Here is a 22,403-nt window from a genome sequence, read left to right on the forward strand (position 1 = left end):
GTTGAATATTAATTCAATAGTTCTATATGTTGTTTAAATAGCATAATTATTAAGACATAAATTGAAATATTAAAGACACTTGAATAAACTGTATATATTTTTCAATAATCAACACAAAGGTTGCTGCATTGAAATCATCTAAATTTTAAGAACATCTTTTTTTGATATACATGTTACACCATAACTTTTTTACACGTTTTATAATTCCAACATCCTCATTATGCAAATTCCACATGAACTTGTATAATACAAAATAAGAATAAAAGATAATGATTTAATATATTATCCATGGTTATACATATTACATAATATGCAAGAAATAGTGAGTGCGTGGCACAGTAGAATGGTGATTTGCAGTCTTTTGTGGTATTTTATATAAATTATACAAAGGCAACGCAATTACCAGTTTGTATTATTACTTTACCTTGATAACGAAGTAAGATTATGAACTATATATGATTAACTACTCAGATTCAATTTCTGTATGAAATATTTATTATATAGATTTACTGGGCAGTACGACTTTCAACATATTTCAATTATACATTCACAGTTATGGAAGTAATTTCTACCATATATGAAGATAAATTTCTCACACATGGGAAGATTTATAAGTTGACATATCTGTGTATCTCTATAACCGGCCAGTGTATTGAAAGATTTCCTGAGGCTATACCTGAACTGTCCAGGTAATCAAAGAGTGTCACACCTGTACCAGCAGGGGTGAGGAGAGGAGGGGAGGGGGAGGTGGTGGTGGTGGGGGTTGTTAACCTATAGACCTTCATTTTTCAATCTAAATATATAAAGTAAATTTCGGACCAATTTTAAAACGATTTCCGGTGAAGATAGACGACAGAGTTTTTACAAGAATTTATTTAATATATCTGTGTTTCTTTTATACTCAGAACATTTTAAACATACAGTTATTACAGTCACAATATGTATATGTATAAGTAGATATACGTTTCTGCCTTTTTTCTTCTTTTTTTTTTATAAAAATTCATGTTTATAAGTTTCGTTTGAAAAATAAATTTAAAAAAAAGAGAGAGAGAGAGAGACAGATGTTGCCGATTTTTGTGAGAGAATGGCTGCAGTTCGGTCCCAATATTCTTAAGTCAATTGAAATATACTGTTTCTTAGCAAATATATCTAGGTTGTAAATAACATAATTTCAATTCAGGTAAAGTTGTTAATTGGAGAATTCACCTGTGACCAAATTTGGCGACAGTCGGAGTGTTTCACGGTTGGCTGACTCTTGTAATTAACCCCTTGGGGTCAATTAGTGTCACTGACCATAGCTAACCTACACTTTGGTGAGTCTGTATATAGGACAACACAAAAGAACTTTCATGCAGCACTAGTGTTAGTTAAAATTTTAAGCGTCAAATTTACGAGCGGCTCAAATTATTTTCTGCGTCCATGCACTAGCTGATTTAAGATATTGAAATTATTATAAAATTATATTTGCAAATGAGCTACGAAAAGATAGTACTAAATCTATCTTTAGCCTACTGTACTACAGCTAAGCCTTACTGTTTGTTTGTGTTAAAAGGCCATTTACATTCCGAGCAAATATGAATTAAAACAACTATAAACACACATGCGAATATATATCTTTTCTTGAAATATAGATAGATAATTATGACAAGATCGAGGCCCAATGGGCCTGTATCACTCACCTGCCTCTACACAAAATTGCAGTTGATTGAAGTCATTTCTACAGATTCTATGCTGATAACAACTTTATTTAAATATCAGAGTAAGCCAGGTTAATTCATGTCAATATATATTCTAGTCCTTCATTCCAGCATACCATTGGCCTAAGATCGGTTCTTGGCGACTCTTGACTCTAAGCATGCTACAGACAGGCCCAATATCAAGTCCCTGGGCCTCTTGGTTATTGAGAAAAAGTTGTTTGAATATTATAGCCTATTTGACCCATGTGACCTTAAATGAAGGTCAAGGTCATCTATTTGAACAAACTTGGTAGCCCTTCACCCCAGCATGCTACAGGCCCAATATCAAGTCCCTGGGCCTCTTGGTTATTGAGAAGAAGTTGTTTGAAGATTATAGCCTATTTGACCCATGTGACCTTGAATGTAGGTCAACATCATTTATTTCAACACACTTGGTAGCCCTTCATCCGTGCATGCTACAGGCCCAATATCAAGTCCCTGGGCCTCTTGGTTATTGAGAAGTTGTTTGAAGATTATAGCCTATTTGACCCATGTGACCTTGAATGAAGGTCAAGGTCATTCATTTGAACAAACTTGGTAGCCTTTCACCCCAGTATGCTACAGGCCCAATACCAAGTCCCTGGGCCTCTTGGTTATTGAGAAGAAGTTGTTTGAAGATTATAGCCTATTTGACCCATGTGACCTTGAATGAAGGTCAATGTCATTCATTTGAACAAACTTGGTAGCCCTTCACCCCAGCATGCTACAGGCCCAATATCAAGTCCCTGGGCCTCTTGGTTATTGAGAAGAAGTTGTTTGAAGAGTATAGCCTATTTGACCCATGTGACCTTGAATGAAGGTCAAGGTCATTCATTTGAACAAACTTGGTAGCCTTTCACCCCAGCATGCTACAGGCCCAATATCAAGTCCCTGGGCCTCTTGGTTATTGAGAAGAAGTCGTTTGAAGATTATAGCCTATTTGACCCATGTGACCTTGAATGAAGGTCAAGGTCATTTATTTTAACAACTTTGGTAGCCTTTCACCCCAGCATGCTACAGGCCCAATATCAAGTCCCTGGGCCTCTTGGTTATTGAGAAGAAGTCGTTGAAGATTATAGCCTATTTGACCCATGTGACCTTGAATGATGGTCAAGGTCATTTATTTGAACAAACTTGGTAGCCCTTCATCCCAGCATGCTACAGGCCCAATACCAAGTCCCTGGGCCGCTTGGTTATTGAGAAGAAGTTGTTTGAAGATTATAGCCTATTTGACCCATGTGACCTTGAATGAAGGTCAATGTCATTCATTTGAACAAACTTGGTAGCCCTTCACCCCATCATGCTACAGGCCCAATATGAAGTTCCTGGGCCTCTTGGTTATTGAGAAGAAGTTGTTTAAATGAAAAAGTTGACGCCGGACGGACGGCAGGCGGCCGGACGGACGGACGACGGACGCCGCACCATGGCATAAGCTCACTTGCCCTTTGGGCAGGTGAGCTAATAAATATATATAAAAAAAAAAAAATGCTGCTGCTGCCGGGAATTGAACCCCGGCCGCCACGGTGGAACGCACCACCTTAACCTACTGAGCTAACCAGGACGTAAGTTAAACTGAAGACATTTTATAAATAAGAGGCTATTCAGTCTAACATTAGTTTTCTTTTCTTTCAAAATTCATCTTTATATTATATTTTCATTGCAAAATAAGTTAACAGAATGATGAAAAACCTTACAGTGTTGCATATTTGTGCAAATTTGCCAATACAGATATCACAGTAGTCAAGTAATCAAAACACCAACCGGGGGGGGTAAAAAGCTATGGTTTTAGCGCTAAAACGCTTTTTGAGTTTGTTTTATTCAATGTTGTTATATTGAAGAACAGCAAGTTGGAGTTGAGGTTGAAATGGTTTTGTGAAAATAAATTGATACTATCGCTCACTTGGTTTCATGAGATATGAAGCAAGAATGATGATTAAGCATATTTGTCACTGGTATTGCTATGTCAATATATCATAGGCATTTTATATTGGTACGTGAGGATTTTATGCCAAAAATTGCATTAATCCATGAAATGAAATTGACCTTTGGTGCAACCCCATGCTACCACACAAATGTGAGTGATATCCATTGTTAAGTTTCAGAAAAGAAGTTGTTTAAACCAATTGACCCCTTTTGACCCCGCCCTCTGCACCCCGGGGGGTCAATTCCTTCCTTTATGAAATTTTGAATCCTTACCCAAAAGGATGCTACAAGTCAAATATGAGCTGTTTCAGAGAAGAAGTTGTTCATATCCGTTTAGCCAAATTGACTCCTTTTGCCCCCCCCCCCTTCAGCTCCCTGGTGGGGTCAACCCTAATCCCCTTTCCATGACCATGCTACCATACAAATGTGAGTGATATCCATTGCTTAGTTTCAGAGAAGAAGTTGTTTATATCAATTTAACCAAAATGACCCCTTTTGGCCCCACTATTTCTACAATTTTGAATCCCGACCCCAAAGGGATGCTCACAGTCAAATATGAGCAATATCTATTGCTTGGTTTCTGAGGAAAAGTTGTTCATATCAATTAAGCCAAATTTACCCCTCTTGGCCCCGCCCCTCAGGCCCCCGTGGGGAAAGCCTCACCATTTCTACAATTTTGAATCTCCACCCCATAGTGATGCTACCACGAAAATATGAGCAATATCCATTGCTCGGTTTCAGAGAAGTCGTTTATATCAATAAAGCCTAATTGACCCCTCTTGGCCCCGCCCCTCAGGCCCTTTGGGGGTCAGCCCCATTATTTGTACAATTTTGAATCCCCACCCAATAGTCATGCTACCAGGCAAATATGAGTAATACCCATTGCTCGGTTTCAGAGAAGAAGTTGTTTATATCAATATAGCCCAATTGACCACATTTGGCCCCGCCCCTTAGCCCCCTGGGGGGGTCAGCCCTTCATTTGTACAATTTTGAATCCCCACCCCCTAGCTATGCTACCAGGCAAATATGAGCAATATCCACTGCTCGGTTTCAGAGAAGAAGTCGTTTATATCAATGTAGCCCATTTGACCACATTTGGCCCCGTCCCTCAGGCCCCTGGGGGGGTCAGCCCCATCATTTGTACAATTTTGAATCCCCACCCCATAGTGATGCTACCAGGAAAATATGAGCAATATCCATTGTTTTGTTTCAGAGAAGAAGTCGTTTAGATCAATATAGCCCAATTGACCACATTTGGCCCCGCCCCTCAGGCCCCTGGGGAGTCAGCCCCTTCATTTGTACAATTTTGAATCCCGACCCAATAGTGATGCTACCAGGCAAATATGAGCAATATCCATTGCGCGGTTTCAGAGAAGAAGTCGTTTATATCAATGTAGCCCATTTGACCACATTTGGCCCCGCCCCTCAGGCCCCTGGGAGGTCAGCCCCATCATTTGTACAATTTTGAATCCCCACCCCATAGTGATGCTACCAGGCAAATGTGAGCAATATCCATTGTTTTGTTTCAGAGAAGAAGTCGTTTAGATCAATATAGCCCAATTGACCACATTTGGCCCCGCCCCTCAGGCCCCTGGGGAGTCAGCCCCTTCATTTGTACAATTTTGAATCCCCATCCCATATTGAAGCTTCCAGGCAAATATAAGCAATATCCTTCGCTCGGTTTCAGAGAAGAAGTCGTTAATATTTATAGAGCCAAATTGACCCCTTTTGGCCCGGCCCTGCAGACCCCTGGGGGGTCAGCCCCACCATTTTGAGTCCCAACCCCACAGGGATGCTTCTGACCAAATTTGGTCAAATTCTGATCACTGGTTATGAAGAAGAAGTCAATTGTTGACGGACGGACGGACGACAGACGGATGACGGACGCCACGGTAGGCATAAGCTCACCTTGGTCCTTCGGACCAGGTGAGCTAAAAAGTATAAGATAGAAAATTATTTGACAAAATCAAAGAGTTACCAGGTTTTAGCTACAGTGTATTGATCACAATTTTACAAAATAGTTGACTTTGAAATATCATGAATTAATAAATTTTCAAATATCTATAAGTTGCTTTATTATCAATTCCATATCAACATATTTCAACCCTTGGCTTATATTACATGTGCCAAAGAAAACCATGTGCGAGAAACCTGTTCTGAGAAAATTTTACTAAATTAAGTTAATTTAACTTATTTAAGGTGTGGAACCATGTTGTAGTTTTGTTTTGTCTTTTGAATTTTTAATCAGTTTCAACTTATTACAAAATGTATTATAGAAAACTACTTGTCAAAATTAAAGAATTACTAATATTTTGTTATAGACCTCTATTTTACAAAATAGTTTTTCTCCAAAATTTCATCTGCACACAGGTAGCAATTGGTAAATTTTGAAATATCTTTGCTTTAAATACCATTCCGACATATTTCAACCTTTCGCTTACATATACCAAAGAAAACAATGTGCAGGAAACCAATTCTGACAAATTTATACTTAAGTATTTGGAACTAGTATGAATTTATTGTGTTGCACTATGTTAGCTATATAAGAAATTTGAGATTTAACAATAATGGCTGTTTGTTTGCCAGGTTGTTTTCAGGACAGACTGGTCCAAAAATGCAATACAAGGGACCAGGGGGAACCAACTTATGAAATTTGAGAAAGATCCTTTCAGTACTTTCTCAGAAATAATGATAACAAACTTCAATTGTCAAAATCCAAGATGGCTGCCTGTCGGCCATGTTGTTTTGCTATTGGTCTCAAAATGCAATATGCATAACTAGGCACCAAGGGGAGCCTACATATATGACATTTGAGAAAGATCCCTTCAGTACTTTCTGTGAAATAGCGATAACAAACTTCAATTGTCAAAATCCAAGATGGCTGCCTGTCGGCCATGTTGTTTTCCGATAGGTCTCAAAATGCGATATGCATAACAAGGCACCATGGGGAACCTACATATGAAATTTGTGAAAGATCCCTTCAGTACTTTCTGAGAAATAGCGATAACAAACTTCAATTGTCAAAATCCAAGATGGCTGCCTGTCGGCCATGTTGTTTTCCGATAGGTTTCAAAATGCGATATGCATAACTAGGCACCTAGGGAAACCTACATATGAAATTTAAGAAAGATTCCTTCAGTACTTTCTGAGAAATAGCGATAACAAGAATTGTTTACGGACGGACGGACGGAGGGACGGACGGACCACGGACGCAGGGCGATTTGAATAGCCCACCATCTGATGATGGTGGGCTAAAAAATAGACAATCCAGGGTTTTTGCCAGGCATATTTTGGGTCCGGTACACGGACCCATTCCCAATTGAAAATGGGCACTTATTTTCCCAATTTCGGTCTATATTTTCCCATTTCCGGTCTGTATTTTCCCAATCGCTGTTAACATAAGACAACCTAAAAATTTGGATTTATACGAGCTTCCAGTCATTATTTTGTCAACGTTAGAATGTTACCGTGAGTCATCGTGTTGTTGTTGGTTTTGCGATGCGCGCATGCGCTTGGATAGTCTTATTGAAGTCGTATCATATCTGCGTTTGAATTGCCCGTTTAAAGGGGAGTTTAATGCAAAGCGTTTACGTACATTGACTCGTTCTATTTACCGAGGTCAAATCAAGTACTGGACTCGGGACGATGTCACACAATTCCAAATATTACTGGGGGTCTTCGGGAGTATGCTTCAGTGAGGTAGCACTATAAATCGGCAAAAGTTCCGGCCTATCACAAGGAGACTTAACACGAACATACCGCAGCCTCCCAATATCGCATGCACGGGAGGCCGTCCTTAAATGACCTTAGCTGTTAATAGGACGTTTAACAAAATAAACCAAACCAAACCAAATATTATGCAAAGAAGATTTTGCTCAAAGATTCGAAAGATTTAATGAAAGTTACGAGCTTTTTCAAACAAAATACTGGTAATTCCCGATCAGAAAGTCAGGCAGCTATTTCAAACGATCTCCAACCTGAAACGAAAGTTAATTCAAGTAATTTTATAATATATTCCCAAATTTGATGAAACACCAATGGTATTTTCCCAATTTGTGGAAAATGCCGATGATATTTTCCCAATTTTTGTTCAGGGACCCTTTCCCAAAATAGCTGGCAAAAACCCTGCAATCTCCCAATTTGCTCTACACGGACCACTGACAAAGACGCTTGATACTGACTTTGAACTATGGGGAAAGTCCCGAAATGAAATTTACAATTTAATATATTGAATCAATTTTCGGCAATATTATTGGTTGATATATCTGAAGTCTTGGAACTGGCAGCACGGGCGCTGTATGACATTCAACTGGAGCTCGAAACGAAAGCAGACACGAAAAAACGGGCTCGGTGTCGTAAACACTTTTTTTTCCGAACTAGGATTTTATCATCTGAGGATATAATATTGATATTATTTTGAATATTAGGATAAAAAGCAGTGAGTGTATAATTTAGGGCCTAAGCTTAATCCAAACAATGATGAAGTGTTTCAGTCAGGCATTGGTAGGAATTTGAGAGTCACTGTTGCCATGGCTGCTGTAGGGAGTAATCCTTACTTCCGAAGCGATTGATTTGAGCACCCTCTGGCGTTAGAATGAAGATGAAAAATATATAAGGGTTTTTGGGACATAATTATAACTTTCTATTTCTTACTTTTTCCCCTTTCTTTCTCTCTTCATTTTTAGTATTCATCTTTCATGTAACATATTTTAGCAATAATAGTTATTTTACAAGTTGTAAAATTGGAGAACAATACAGTTATATTTCAAACTTTAAACTTTAAATATAAAATCTAAACAGTAAAAAAAAAAAAAAAAAACCCAGATAAAATGCGAAATTGAAGATAAAATATTAAAATAAAGAGTTTTGAATTAAAATCAAAGTACTGAAAGTACTGAAGACACAAACGAAAACAAATTATTTTAACTGCTTTTGTTTAGTGGGGACATGGTCAACTTTGTATGGAACATCACCAATACCTGATTAGGACTAGGACAAAATATTGGAAAGAAAAGAAATTCATATCTACTTTTGATTGCAAGTGCGTCTTGGCAGCTAATTGTCAGAATAGGTACTCGGGTAATCTTATTTGACATCTTCAATGGGTTAATGTATACGTAGTTGTAGATGTAATATGAAGGTCCTAGATTACCTGTAAAATTAATGAGGCCTTTCTTTTCAAACTTTTGAGGATCCCATGCCTATAAGCGCTTCACAAATTATCATTATCATTAGCATTTGAAAAAATATTTATACATTTGATGTAGCGCCCCATCTAGCTACCAGCTTTTAGATAAGAGAGAGCTCAGGTTAAAAACATTTGTGTGATTGTTTTAGGATTTTATCATGTGTGTGAGCCCTGGTTTGAATGATGTTATTTCAAGGTTTTGAATGATATTTTGTGGCAGATTGTTCTATCCCTTCAGTACCTTCTGTAAAATAGCGATAACAAACTTCAATTGTCAAAATACAATATGGCTGCCTGTCGGCCATGTTGTTTTCCGATTAGTCTCAAAATGCAATATCCATAACTAGGCACCGAGGGGAGCCTACAAATAAAATTTGAGAAAGATCCCTTTAGCACTTTCTGAGAAATAGTGATAACAAACTTCAATTGTCCAAATCCAAGATGGCTGCCTGTCGGCCATATTGTTTTCCGATTGGTCTCAAAATGCAATATGCATAACTAATGTAAGCACCAAGAGGAACCTACATATGAAATTTGAGAAAGATCAATTCAGTGCTTTCTGAGAAATAGCAATAACAAACTTCAATTGTCAAAACCTAAGATGGCTGCCTGTCGGCCATATTGTTCTCCGATTGGTCTCAAAATGCAATATGCATAACCACCCACCAAGGGGAACCTACATATCAAATTTGAGAAAGATCCCTTCAGCACTTTTTGAGAAATATCGATAACAAACTTCCATTGTCCAAATCCAAGATGGCTGCCTGTCGGCCATGTTGTTTTCCGATCAGTCTCAAAACGCAATATGCATAACTAGGCACCGAGGGGAACCTACTTTTGAAATTTGAAAAAGATCCCGTCAACACTTTCTGAGAAATAGTGATAACAAACTTCAATTGACAAAATCCAAGATGGCTGCCTGTCGGCCTTATTGTTTTCCGATTGGTCTCAAAATGCAATATGCATAACTAATGTTAGCACCAAGAGGAACCTACATATGAAATTTGAGAAAGATCAATTCAGTGCTTTCTGAGAAATAGCAATAACAAACTTCAATTGTCAAAACCTAAAATGGCTGCCTGTCGGCCATATTGTTTTCCGATTGGTCTCAAAATGCAATATGCATAACTAGAAACCAAGAGAAACCTATGAAATTTTAGAAGATCCCTTCAGTACTTTGAGAAATAGCGTTAACAAGAATTGTTTACGGATGGAGGGACGGACGGACCAGTGACGCAGGGCGATTTGAATAGCCCACCATCTGATGATGGTGGGTTAAAAACACCTGGGTCTGATAAACAGACTCTGGAGGCATAGAATGCGGATGTAGACAGGGCAGGGTATACCATCACGACGGGCACATTAAACTAAGCACTATATTCAAAACTTAGAATTACATGCTCATATCAGCTCAGACTTGAGACAGTTTCTTAATCGCTCATTAGAGTGAACATGATTTTCATATAGCACTCTACGTTATATGTTTACACTCCATACTGTGTAGCTAAAAATAATCTATACAACAAAAACACATTCATTCACATGTACAGTTCAAATCAATTTGAAGTGGAATTTTGTTTTTCACTTATGTACATTGCATCAAATATTCTCCGCAATAGTATATGTACCATATACATAACTGTAACTGCATGATACATATATATATGTATGTATGGTATATATATCATGTTAATTAATGTTAGTGAGATGTGAATGTAGCTATATGTATTGATATCATCGATTTCAAAATCAGAGTTTTTTTTTTAATCTGCAGCATCTGTCAGATGAAAATGTAGTTCGAATGCCCAAACTGGATGAACTGTACATGTAGTAGCATTCTTCAAAGTCCATTATGAATGCTTTTCATACAAATGTATTTCTTTCAATTGTTCATGTGTTTAAATTATTAGAACACTGAAGTAATTTTTATTTTCATAAAAATGGAAGTACTGCTTATCTTTAAAACTAAATTGGATATTGATAAGATAAATTTGCCAAAATGTTAAAAATCAAACCTTATTAAGTAGAATCTAAACAGTTGTAAATGGCTAAGCCCACTATTCTTAACAACAAAATTACTTATTTTGATTCTCTGTCAAATATAATCAGGTTACTTGAAGACTTTGTCAGAAAAGTTAACACATATATACATTATTAATAGTTGCTTTAATTAAATTAATCTGAATTTGAACATTAAACCGACTTAACAATTTAAATGAAAAAAATGTGTTTTCACCATTTACCATAATTGACAAGAAGAAAATAATTATTTAACTCAACCTATGATATAGTATGTAACAGCCATCAAGACAATACTATTATCTTTAGTCATGCCAAGTTATTTCACAATAGGATATATGCACAACACAAAAAAGTTTTACAAATTTTTGTTGTTTAGAAGAATAATGAACTTAGTAATTTTTGCTGTTCTTCTCAAATAATATGTACTAGTGTTGTAAAGAAAAAAAGATTAAATAATAATAATAAATCTAAGTTAGAATAAATTATTTGCATTGATTTATCAATACTATACTGTGCATTAGTTTAAAGGTTAATTTAATTCAGAAGCTGAAATGATTTAAGACAGAAAAAACCGCAGATGTAGGAATATAACATTTCCACTGCCTTTAAATATTTCTGGTTAAATTTAGCAATCAGTACATTTCCATGAAAAATGGTGTTTTCTAAAGAGTTACTGCCCTTTAACCGTCCCTGAAGCGTTCAAAACTCCACCAAACATAATAAAGGTCTATGTAGATGTACATCGTAGACCCCTTTCTTTTTTATAATATGCTTCGACTGTTATGTAATATTTCAAATGATAATGATAGATCATTTTCTATTTTTTTTAAACCATCACGAATATTAGAAAAAAAGAATCAGTCGCTATAATTAGAGATGAAATTTTCAGTGACGTCTACATCTGCATGCAGACAGCCACGTTAATGCGGTACGCGTTCTGTAAACGAAAAACTTCATGTGCATTACGTAGGATATAATCAATAGATCCGAAGTCAATATTAATATTCACAAGTCCATTTGACATTTCGAAACCCTATTCAGTGAGAATTTATTTAACTTTTTATTTGCAAACATGCGTATGGTACTCGACTGCCGTTGTTGTGATATTGTCATGATGAATAGACAACTTTTTTTCTTTCGTAAAAAAACATCTATATAATCTAACCATCTGCAGACTACATCAATCACATGCAAGTTAATATTTCAGTGAGAAAATGACATTCAAAGTTGGGTTTGATCACCTACTCTTTCTTTTATTATTGTTTACATTACTGAAAGATGGCGGACAAAATCGGATGCTGGATGAGTGATTTTTCAATGTACAAAATAACAACGATATTCCGACGAAACTTTATCAATATTATAACCCATTCAGTAACATGCCACCAAAGAAAAAAATACACATAGATGTCGATGATGAAAAATTAGCGTGATGTTAGTAGATTTTTCTTCCGGGTCACAGGTAAGCAGCAATATGGCGCCAGCGAAAAGTCGATTGTATCATTCCGCGTGAAATCTAATGCGTTCAACGCGGAAAAATGTTCTTACGTATCATCGACAGAACATACTTAAATTAAATACTTTGAAAACTATCTATTTGTGAGGTTCTGTTGTTTTGTCATATATCTAACGAAACTGCAGTGTTGCATTTGACTCCGTAAGTCACGGGACTATTTTTTTTTGCGATAGAATATGATTGTGAAGTGGCAGTGGAAGTTGTGTCAGAGCGAACGAAGATGCCAAAAAAAACACATTGTCCTGTCAGCTTCTAAAATACAACAAAACAAAAGGTGATTTTTTTTAATAGCTGAACTTCATTGTATGTCATTTTTTATCGTGAAGTTAAACAAATATTTACTGCATAACATTACGGAGTTACTGTAAAGCAACGTTTAGATTGGCCAACAGCAGTATCCGCCAGAGCCCTCAAAAGCGCTGACATAGACTCAAACTTACGTTTGTGTCTACGTTTGTGTCAACAAAACAAAAGGTAATTTTTTTATAGCTGAACTTTACTATATGTCATTTTTTATCGTGAATATTTACGATATTTACAAATATTTACTGCATAGCATTACGGAGTTACTGTAAAGCAACGGTTAGATTGGCCAAGGCAGTATCCGCCAGAGGGCATCGTAGATTTTGTCAGCTACACCTCAAAAGCGCTGACATAGACTCAAACTTACGTTTGTGTCAAAAAGTAATGTAGCAGGAATGAATAGTGTAGGTTATATATATTAGAACATACCTCGTGTTTCACTGAGCGTCGTTAGTTATATACCGGAAGTATATCTACTTCCGCTAATCTATTCTTCCATAATCGTTATGTAATCTTAGCTCTCATTGGTTAGTTATTGTGTATTGTTGGCTAGAGCATAAATAGCGTCTGCACGTGTATTTCGATAGCCAGACGGATGCGTTTAGTCGCAGGTCAGCTCATTCTTTAGCTTCTTCTCTCTCTCTAACTCTAACTGTGATGTAGTAGTGTAGGGTACTTTATATTATTAACATTGTAGTCACATAATCTGTGGAACCGGGATGGGGTGGTTTATTACACACACATCTGTATACCGGTAGGCGAAGTTATAAGTAGCTACTGAGTAGGACAGGGTTATATACTAGGTGATAGGGTAGTAAGGGTACGTATATTTCTAGGTATTATTGTTTGTATTTGCGTATGTATAAACTCGACAAATGTTCACGGGGTATAATAAATGTGTTATTGAATGTTTATCTGCCTTTCTTGCTTATTCCACTTGTAGCCTATTATTACTTACACAACGGAACCTCGAGTACAGAACATGGGTACTATACTTCACGACTAGACAGGTGTACCTCGCCTGTTACAAACTGGTGCCGTGACTATTTGCTCGGGTAATCCATTGTTAGCCTAATCAGTATTTTCTATATTTTTGTAGAATTTTTGTAGAATTTTTATAGAATTTTGGTAGATTTTTTTTCTCACAAGTGTTAGCCATGCAGGGTAAAGGGTTAGATAGGCCTAGTTGGTGGGTACCTACATGTAATGCCCCTAATTTTACAACACCTGTAACTAGTCATACGGACACATACTTGCCTCGTATGAGGGCTGACCCGTATACAGATTTGTACAGTCAGTCTAATTATTACACAGGTAGCGAGTTCGTCGACTATAGGCAGTGCGATACAGTTGACATGACTGGGTACGACTATGGCTCACAGAGTGCACGTGCTACTGTTTTGGCAGGTGTGACACCTATAGCTACGTATAGTATGGATGACAGAACGGAGCATGACTTGTTAGATTCCATTGACAGTAGTAACAGTCAAACATAGGGAAGTCTGTGTCATTTGTTGATAGTTTACCTAGGAACCTAGTACAAAGTACACCCATTACAACAAGGCCTTATTACCGTAATTACTATGACAATTACGACGACGTGTCTTGTACATACAGTCAGGCAATTTCGAGACCTATTCCAGCGGCAATGATACAGTCTAGGAAAGATTCATGGAGGGTTGGGTCAGATGATATTACTAGACATATGCAGGGGTCTCCTGGTGCGTACTATCGGTATGCTAGTGAACCTAGTCAGAGGGAGGTTGATGGGCAATATAATTACCGTACAACAGGTAGTTCAGGTGCTAATAGAAAAAGGCGACAAAAAGATCCCCAGGCATTTGATGGGTCCTCGAATTTGAAAGATTTCATTGTTCATATGGTAACGTAAAATGAAGCATTAAAATTGCGAGAAATAAAGCAGTAATGACAAATAATGAGAAGTTGCAATTAGAAAAGTAAAAAAAAGTAAGATAAAAGAATGAAAATATTATGTTTGACTTATGTCCCTTTTAACCCTCCATAAAGTTGGTCATTATCATTTAGAAGTCTCGCAGAATCGAGACTGTCTACACTTTCCAGAGGAGTTCCCATCCTATTTGGATCGATACATACCATGCAAGAAGTTCAACAACACCAAGAATGATTGAGAAACGCCAGCCGACTGGTGGTTATTCTCGATGGCATCTACTCCACCTTCCTGAAACTCTTCGAGTATCTTTATATTCAGCATATCATTCATTTCGACCGCTTCACATTTTGGACGTTCAGTGAGAAAATAAGTTTTCTGTCTCCTCATGCATTCATATGTTGTTTGAAGAGTTATATACGCATCGCTGAAACAGGTTCCATCTTCACCATTACATTTATGTATTTCTAAGTTTATGAAGCGAACGAAATCAGGATCGGTTGTGATACCTTGAAAAATTTGTCGCACTATTTTTTCCTCCTGAGATCCTTTGAATTCCTTTAGGCTTATACTAGGGCCAGAGTTTGTGGCCATTTTCCTTTCAAGTCTTGTTTATAAACTTTGTGGGGGCTATATATCAAATACCGTTGTATTGAGCTAGATTCCAGAATGTTTTCGGAACAAAAGAGGAGTTCCGAAAGATCGGTTAGACGATTTACAGGATCGGCCAGGATCGGGCAGAATCGGGCAGGATCGGAGTAGAATCGGACCGTTTCGGCTATGCTTATGCATTTACTCTGATTTTAAACGAACATATTTTAAACATTATGGCTTAATTTTAACAAGATTCTACGAATTATTGAGTATTTTCCACACAAACTCACTGCGCGCACCGGACTATAACAAAAGACGATTTACAGGACCGGGCAGAATCGGGCGGCTCACAGACAAGATCGGACCTTTTTAATTATTAGTGATGTATTTAGTTTGGTTTTAAACTTGCCTAAAGGTCCAATTGCAGGATTGATGAACAATTAATGAAATATATCATAAGAGTAAATAAAATGCATAGTGAGAACAAATACGGTATAAAAAGAGCATACACATGTAGACTAGAAATGATTTCCTTGATAAATATCATCTAGATAATCTTGTTATGAACAGCAAAAACCTAATTCTAACAACAAATCTCCACGTCCAACTTATATCTTTCAATTGATATGTTAAAAACCTGTCAGAAACATGCCCAATGTAGTTAAAATTAATGTGGCATTTACGGGGATAAAACAGAATTGAGCTACTCAAACTTAAAAACCGATGTGGAACTAAAAAGTTAATTTCTCCTCTGAAATAACTACAAAGTTCAATCAAACAGGCTATGTACATATTTGAATAAAGATATAACATATATGAATTTACGTCTACATTCCAGACTAGGAAAGTTGAATTGTGTACACATTTGCAAGTAAGATAGACTATTAGAGTTTACATTCAATTTAATGTAGAAACCTGGTGTATGAGTGTTGTTTGATATGGTGACCATATACTTCAGAGCAATATACTAACTGACTGCGTACCATACTTATATACAGAGAGCGGATAACAGACACGTTTATAAATGACATACACCTACATTTTAAAAATTCAAACATTGGCATGGCTTTTTTATCAACCACTTATTAAACATGTAGTGAAAAGTTAAGATTTGGAGTGAGCCATACACCCATGTCTTTTTAACATGTGTTTCCTTCTTAAGAGGTTCACTACGGCAAAAAAGGGAAGTTTTGGAAAACCATACAACAGAGGGTGAATGATTTAAATCGTGTAGTTTCAGGACTGACATTATATAGATTTTTACTTCATTAAGAAACACATCCGCTGCTGGTTTGATATAATTTTATATAATATAACATTACAATAATATTGAAATATGATAGTCACACATCATATTACAAATGTACAATGGGTTACGGTAAAAACTTGTTTAAGACATATATATTCTCTTTGAATATTAAATGTCAGACCTGTATCTTTATACAACATAGCCTATGTCGACGCTTTTAAATATTCACAACTTTTGTTCTAATTTATCGTAAGAACGAACGGTTATGCTTTATAAATACTGGAATGCACGGGATAGATTTCATTTGTTTTTTTCCCTTATCCGTCATTTTGTTAAAAAAAAATTTAAAAAAAAACGTAAACCCGGATTTAAGTAACTGTGATTAAAGACAATTGTGCTTAATACAAGTAGTATACATGTCTCTTTAACCCCAACTTGACCTACATCTGAAGTCATGCGTGACCTACTTTAACACCTGCGTGACCTAGCCCCAGGATGACCTACCCCCAACTTGACATACTTTGACCCAACACATGCGTGACCTACATAGACCGGGAAAACCCCAACATGACCTAGCCCCAACCTGACCTAGTAGTGTTTAAACCCCAACGTGGCCTAGCCCCACAGTGATCTACTTTACCGTATAATTCTTCCCCGTTTTTCAAAGACCCGAGAGCTAGGTGAGTAACTTGCTTTTATTTACTTAATTGTAATCATCTCAGTCTTATCTGCTATATCGTGACCAACACGTACTGGTTATACACAACTCAGTCAAGCGATATGCATGGTGTTTAAAGGTGTACACACAGCTGCCTATTGAGTTAAAATCCAATGGATTTATTGCTACGGATTATGACACACAAAGCAAACGAATACGTGTTGTTATTACTGGCATTTCACTGCAGAGATACATATGTAAAACGAGTATGTAAACATTGCGAATACTTATCTTATTTCGTTTTTATAAGGGTCAATCTACGAGCAAATTACTGTTAAGAGTGGTGTAATTGTCGTTTCCTAAATTTCATATGTATAAATGTCCATAGGATTACTAATATGCCACGTGTTGTTCATTATCTCTAGTGACATTTCACGCTGTGGTTTTACTATAAATATGTTATCAACCTATTGGTTGTTGATACTACATCACAAATACGATGAATCCATCAGTGTATTTTTTATATTTCATTTAGTTTATCAATACACAGCTCAAACAAGACCCCTTCATATAAACATATAAATATATTCCCATGTGTTTTTCATTATCTCGGGTTAGCACTTCACACAGTAGTGTCGTGCGCATCCACTTGTAATTGGGGGTATCTTGTTACACACTCGGTTTTACGATAAGGCACTTAACGCTCTCCCAAATTTACATATCAGTCAAAATATGAAACGGGCCTACGACGCGAAAATTATTTATAAAGTCATATTAAAAAATATTGGAGTTACTGTTATTTGAACGTGTTCGTATTTTTTTTCAGAATGGAACATTTTCCCGAATTGAAAGACATCGTGGATTCCTTCGATAAAACGAGGAATTGGGAGAATTAGCCGAGATTACTGGATTCCTAGACGATCACTACGTGAAACAAAAACTCCTGGAATTGAAATGGAGATAAATAGAAATGGACTGGTTTTACCACCACTACCAAAACGTCAAAGAATTGACCAGTATGCCGGCCAGCAACTACCCAGGCCTTACCACTTAGAAAAAGTCAGAGAAAAATAGTTCAAAACAAAGACGGCCGTTGACATCAAATATCAGGTTCATTTAGACAAGGATTTTTTGAACAATAAAAAACTAAAAGATATACACGACAACATCCATGACATGTTTAAACATGTATTAGATGAAGCTAAAGATGGAGCAGCAGACAACGATGTGGGGCGTGTCCTCATCCATCATCCGAGTTTGGACAATGCTATCGTGGTTCCATTACATTCATTAGAAGAGTTTGATGCCGAACTGGTCATGGAACATGTCGAAAAGGTGCTGCAGAGTCACGATGAGCTCACCGTGACGGAAGGGTTCGATATTGGCATTATCAACGTCCCCAAAGAGAGTGGTTGGAGATGGATTACGGACATATCCGGCGGAGATGATTCCATCAAAAAGAAGACGTCTCTTGTCCAAATCGTCAACGAGGACAGCATGTGTATGGCACGATCCGTAGCCGTGTTGGGCCCGCGCAAATAAGATGTCTGATGAAGAATGGAAAGAATTGACCCAAAACGAACCACAAGCAACCATGACACAACAGATACTCCGCCATGGGAAAGTTCCAGATTGGTATTATCGAATGTATTTCGATACTTTGAATAAAAATAGAATTCATACCATGTGTTGTTATTTTGTATTGACTACATCGCCACAACATAAACACCCTGCACAACATGGGTCCACACTGGCTCCAAACAGCTCCACACTAGCTCCACACTGGCTCCACACTGGCTCCACACATCTCCACACTAGCTCCACACTGGCTCCACACCGGCTCCACACGGCTCCACACTGGCTCCACACTGGCTCCACACGGCTCCACACTGGCTCCACACTAGCTCCAGACTGGCTCCACACTTCATCATTATCCTACATAAAAAGAATCTCAGACTGCATCCGGACATATGGTCGTGTCATGGAAACTGAAAAACGGACCACCCGGTTTAATACAGAAATTTAAATGGATTCTTATTTGAATAAATTTTCTCGATTTAATCCTTTTGTTCTTTGTCGTTTGTTGAACAAGTGTATTCACTTTGCACACAACATTTAAAACAACGAAAAACTATTTCAAACTCACACATATTTATCTTTTTTAATTTTTTATAACATATTTTTATTCAGTTTTCAAAAACATACACATTGCACAATTTGACAATTCATTCGTTCCTTTTTCCTTCATCCATTTTTTCATATCACAAATTCAAACACTCTTGATATATATAAGCATCCATTGCATACTATTTCCTTTCATACTATTTTCTTTCATACTTATTCAAGTAATCATATCTGAATATCTATATAGTATGGTAGTGTATATACACACATCATTATGACTGACATTTACATCACTGTTTGTATTCATTTATTTTCTAAGAGAAAGAAATATATTTCATATGTTTCTTTACAATCCAAACAAAAAACAGAAATGTGTAGTTTTTTGTTTATTAAAAGAGGAGACACATGATACAGACAAGTACAAGACAGGTAGATACCACAGACAACTAGGGGGACAGACAGATTGAGAAAAAAAATATAAACACATATAAAACATATTTTAGGACAAACAGCTAGACAGACAGATAGACAACTATAAAGACATCCATACACAAACAGATAATTGGAGGGACAGACAGATTGACAAACAAATTGACAAACAGACAAACACAAGACATGACACTTCAGACATAAAAAGGCCTTCAGAAGAAAAATATAATTGATAAGTGAATTGAAAACACTTTTTAAGAAAATCTTGCTGAAAATATATGATAATGTTTTATAAATGTCATTGGCTTTTTGCAAATAGTCAGAGTTTGAGAAGAAAAATATATTCAATATAGTAAATACTTACAAAAGGAAAACCTTTTTCCATTTTTACCCACCCATTGTTAAAAACATTCAAGAGAAGTTTCACCCTTCCCACTTGCTGCATACTTTTTGACATTGTGGTTTTCTCTTATTGAATTGATAAGAGCATTTTTAGGGTAGTGTTCAGACATCTGGTTTTATAGATGTAATGTTTAATGATGATGTTAATCTCATTATCAACTTTATAATACACATTTCTAACTGATGGGAGTCCAAATACCTGTACTTTTTGACAATCCCAAAAAATATATGTTATGGTTTCGGACTCTGAATTACAAAATGTGCAAAGAGGGTTTATAACAATATTTGCCTTGAAAAGCAATGAATTTTTTGTCAAAATATTATGTAAAATTCTGTATTGGAACCACTGAAGTTTTGAATCATTGGTTATTTTGAAAGGAAGAGAAAATATATATTTTGTTTTTCATTCTCTAAAAATTTAAAATCTTTGATATATGAACTTAATGAAAATGTACAGAAAAATCTTTGCTTGATGAAACATTAACTTTGATGATAATTATAAATATTACAGAAATGTTTGAAGAAAATTAAAAGGAAAATTTTTTTTGTTAAAACACAGGATTTGTTCAAATGAATGACATTGACCTTCATTCAAGGTCACATGGGTCAAATAGGCTATAATCTTCAAACAACTTCTTCTCAATAACCAAGAGGCCCAGGGACTTGGTATTGGGCCTGTAGCATACTGGAGTGAAAGGCTACCAAGTTTGTTCAAATGAATGACCTTGACCTTCATTCAAGGTCACATGGGTCAAATAGGCTATAATCTTCAAACGACTTCTTCTCAATAACCAAGAGGCCCAGGGACTTGATATTGGGCCTGTAGCATGCTGGGGTGAAAGGCTACCAAGTTTGTTCAAATGAATGACCTTGACCTTCATTCAAGGTCACATGGGTCAAATAGGCTATAATCTTCAAACGACTTCTTCTCAATAACCAAGAGGCCCAGGGACTTGATATTGGGCCTGTAGCATGCTGGGGTGAAAGGCTACCAAGTTTGTTCAAATGAATGACCTTGACCTTCATTCAAGGTCACATGGGTCAAATAGGCTATAATCTTCAAACAACTTCTTCTCAATAACCAAGAGGCCCAGGGACTAGATATTGGGCCTGTAGCATGCTGGGGTGAAAGGCTACCAAGTCTGTTCAAATGAATGACATTGACCTTCATTCAAGGTCACATGGGTCAAATAGGCTATAATCTTCAAACAACTTCTTCTCAATAACCAAGAGGCCCAGGGACTTGGTATTGGGCCTGTAGCATACTGGGGTGAAAGGCTACCAAGTTTGTTCAAATGAATGACCTTGACCTTCATTCAAGGTCACATGGGTCAAATAGGCTATAATCTTCAAACAACTTCTCAATAACCAAGAGGCCCAGGGACTTGATATTGGGCCTGTAGCATGCTGGGATGAAGGGCTACCAAGTTTGTTAAAATAAATGATGTTGACTTACATTCAAGGTCACATGGGTCAAATAGGCTATAATCTTCAAACAACTTCTTCTCAATAACCAAGAGGCCCAGGGACTTGATATTGGGCCTGTAGCATGCTGGGGTGAAGGGCTACCAAGTTTGTTCAAATAGATGACCTTGACCTTCATTCAAGGTCACATGGGTCAAATAGGCTATAATATTCAAACAACTTCTTCTCAATAACCAAGAGGCCCAGTGACTTGATATTGGGCCTGTCTGTAGCATGCTTAGAGTCAAGAGTCGCCAAGAACCGATCTTAGGCCAATGGTATGCTGGAATGAAGGACTAGAATATATATTGACATGAATTAACCTGGCTTACTCTGATATTTAAATAAAGTTTTTATCAGCACATGGGTCAAAAAGGCTATAATCTTCAAACAACTTCTCAATAACCAAGAGGCCCAGGGACTTGATAAGTAGCTAAAGATCAGATATCAGATGACAAGATTTTCCTATAAAAAGTAATTGTGCCCTTGACCTTTGCACTTTGAAACACTAATTGAAGTCTGATTAAAATCCGTTTGAAACTAAAGTCATGCCAGCTCACAGACGTTCTGTGCTCAAATGCCCTGAAGCATTGGAGCAGCAATGGTGTATCTGATCATGACTTTCGATAGAAAAGCAAAGCAATAACAATTTATGAACAAAAATTACATCCCCCCCCCCCCCCCCCCCCCCCCCCCCCTCTGTTTTTTTCCCATGTTTAAAGTCTTTTTCTACAAGTAGTAACTGTCAATGTCATCTTTGCACCCTCAAACAAGGAGTTGCTCCTATCTAACCAATATATAAAGTTTTATTAAAATCCATTTAAAGATGATGTGATTACTGATTAGATTAAGAGAGGTGACAAGAATTGAGCGTGGACACATACATTATACAGTATACAATGCACAG

At 36.9% G+C, this 22,403-nt stretch overlaps 2 protein-coding genes across 2 annotated transcripts in view; one reads left to right on the forward strand and one right to left on the reverse strand.

Moving 5' to 3' along the window:
- Positions 1–15,238, reverse strand: part of LOC117330981 — a 31,258-nt gene extending 16,020 nt beyond the window's left edge. The window contains exon 1 of the mRNA XM_033889577.1: positions 15,086–15,238. Coding sequence (XP_033745468.1) covers positions 15,086–15,170 — 85 coding nt within the window. The 5' untranslated portion in view covers positions 15,171–15,238. The remainder of the gene's footprint in view (positions 1–15,085) is intronic.
- Positions 15,239–16,996: 1,758 nt separating this feature from the next.
- LOC117330982 lies at positions 16,997–18,867 on the forward strand. Its single transcript, XM_033889578.1, has 2 exons — positions 16,997–17,099; positions 17,904–18,867. The coding sequence occupies exon 2, from the start codon at positions 18,254–18,256 to the stop codon at positions 18,617–18,619; it is 366 nt and encodes a 121-aa protein (XP_033745469.1). The 5' UTR covers positions 16,997–17,099; positions 17,904–18,253; the 3' UTR covers positions 18,620–18,867.
- The last annotated feature ends 3,536 nt before the right edge of the window (positions 18,868–22,403 follow it).

This window comes from Pecten maximus, chromosome 7 (genome assembly GCF_902652985.1).
Source record: "Pecten maximus chromosome 7, xPecMax1.1, whole genome shotgun sequence".
Classification (NCBI taxonomy): Eukaryota; Metazoa; Mollusca; class Bivalvia; order Pectinida; family Pectinidae; genus Pecten; species Pecten maximus.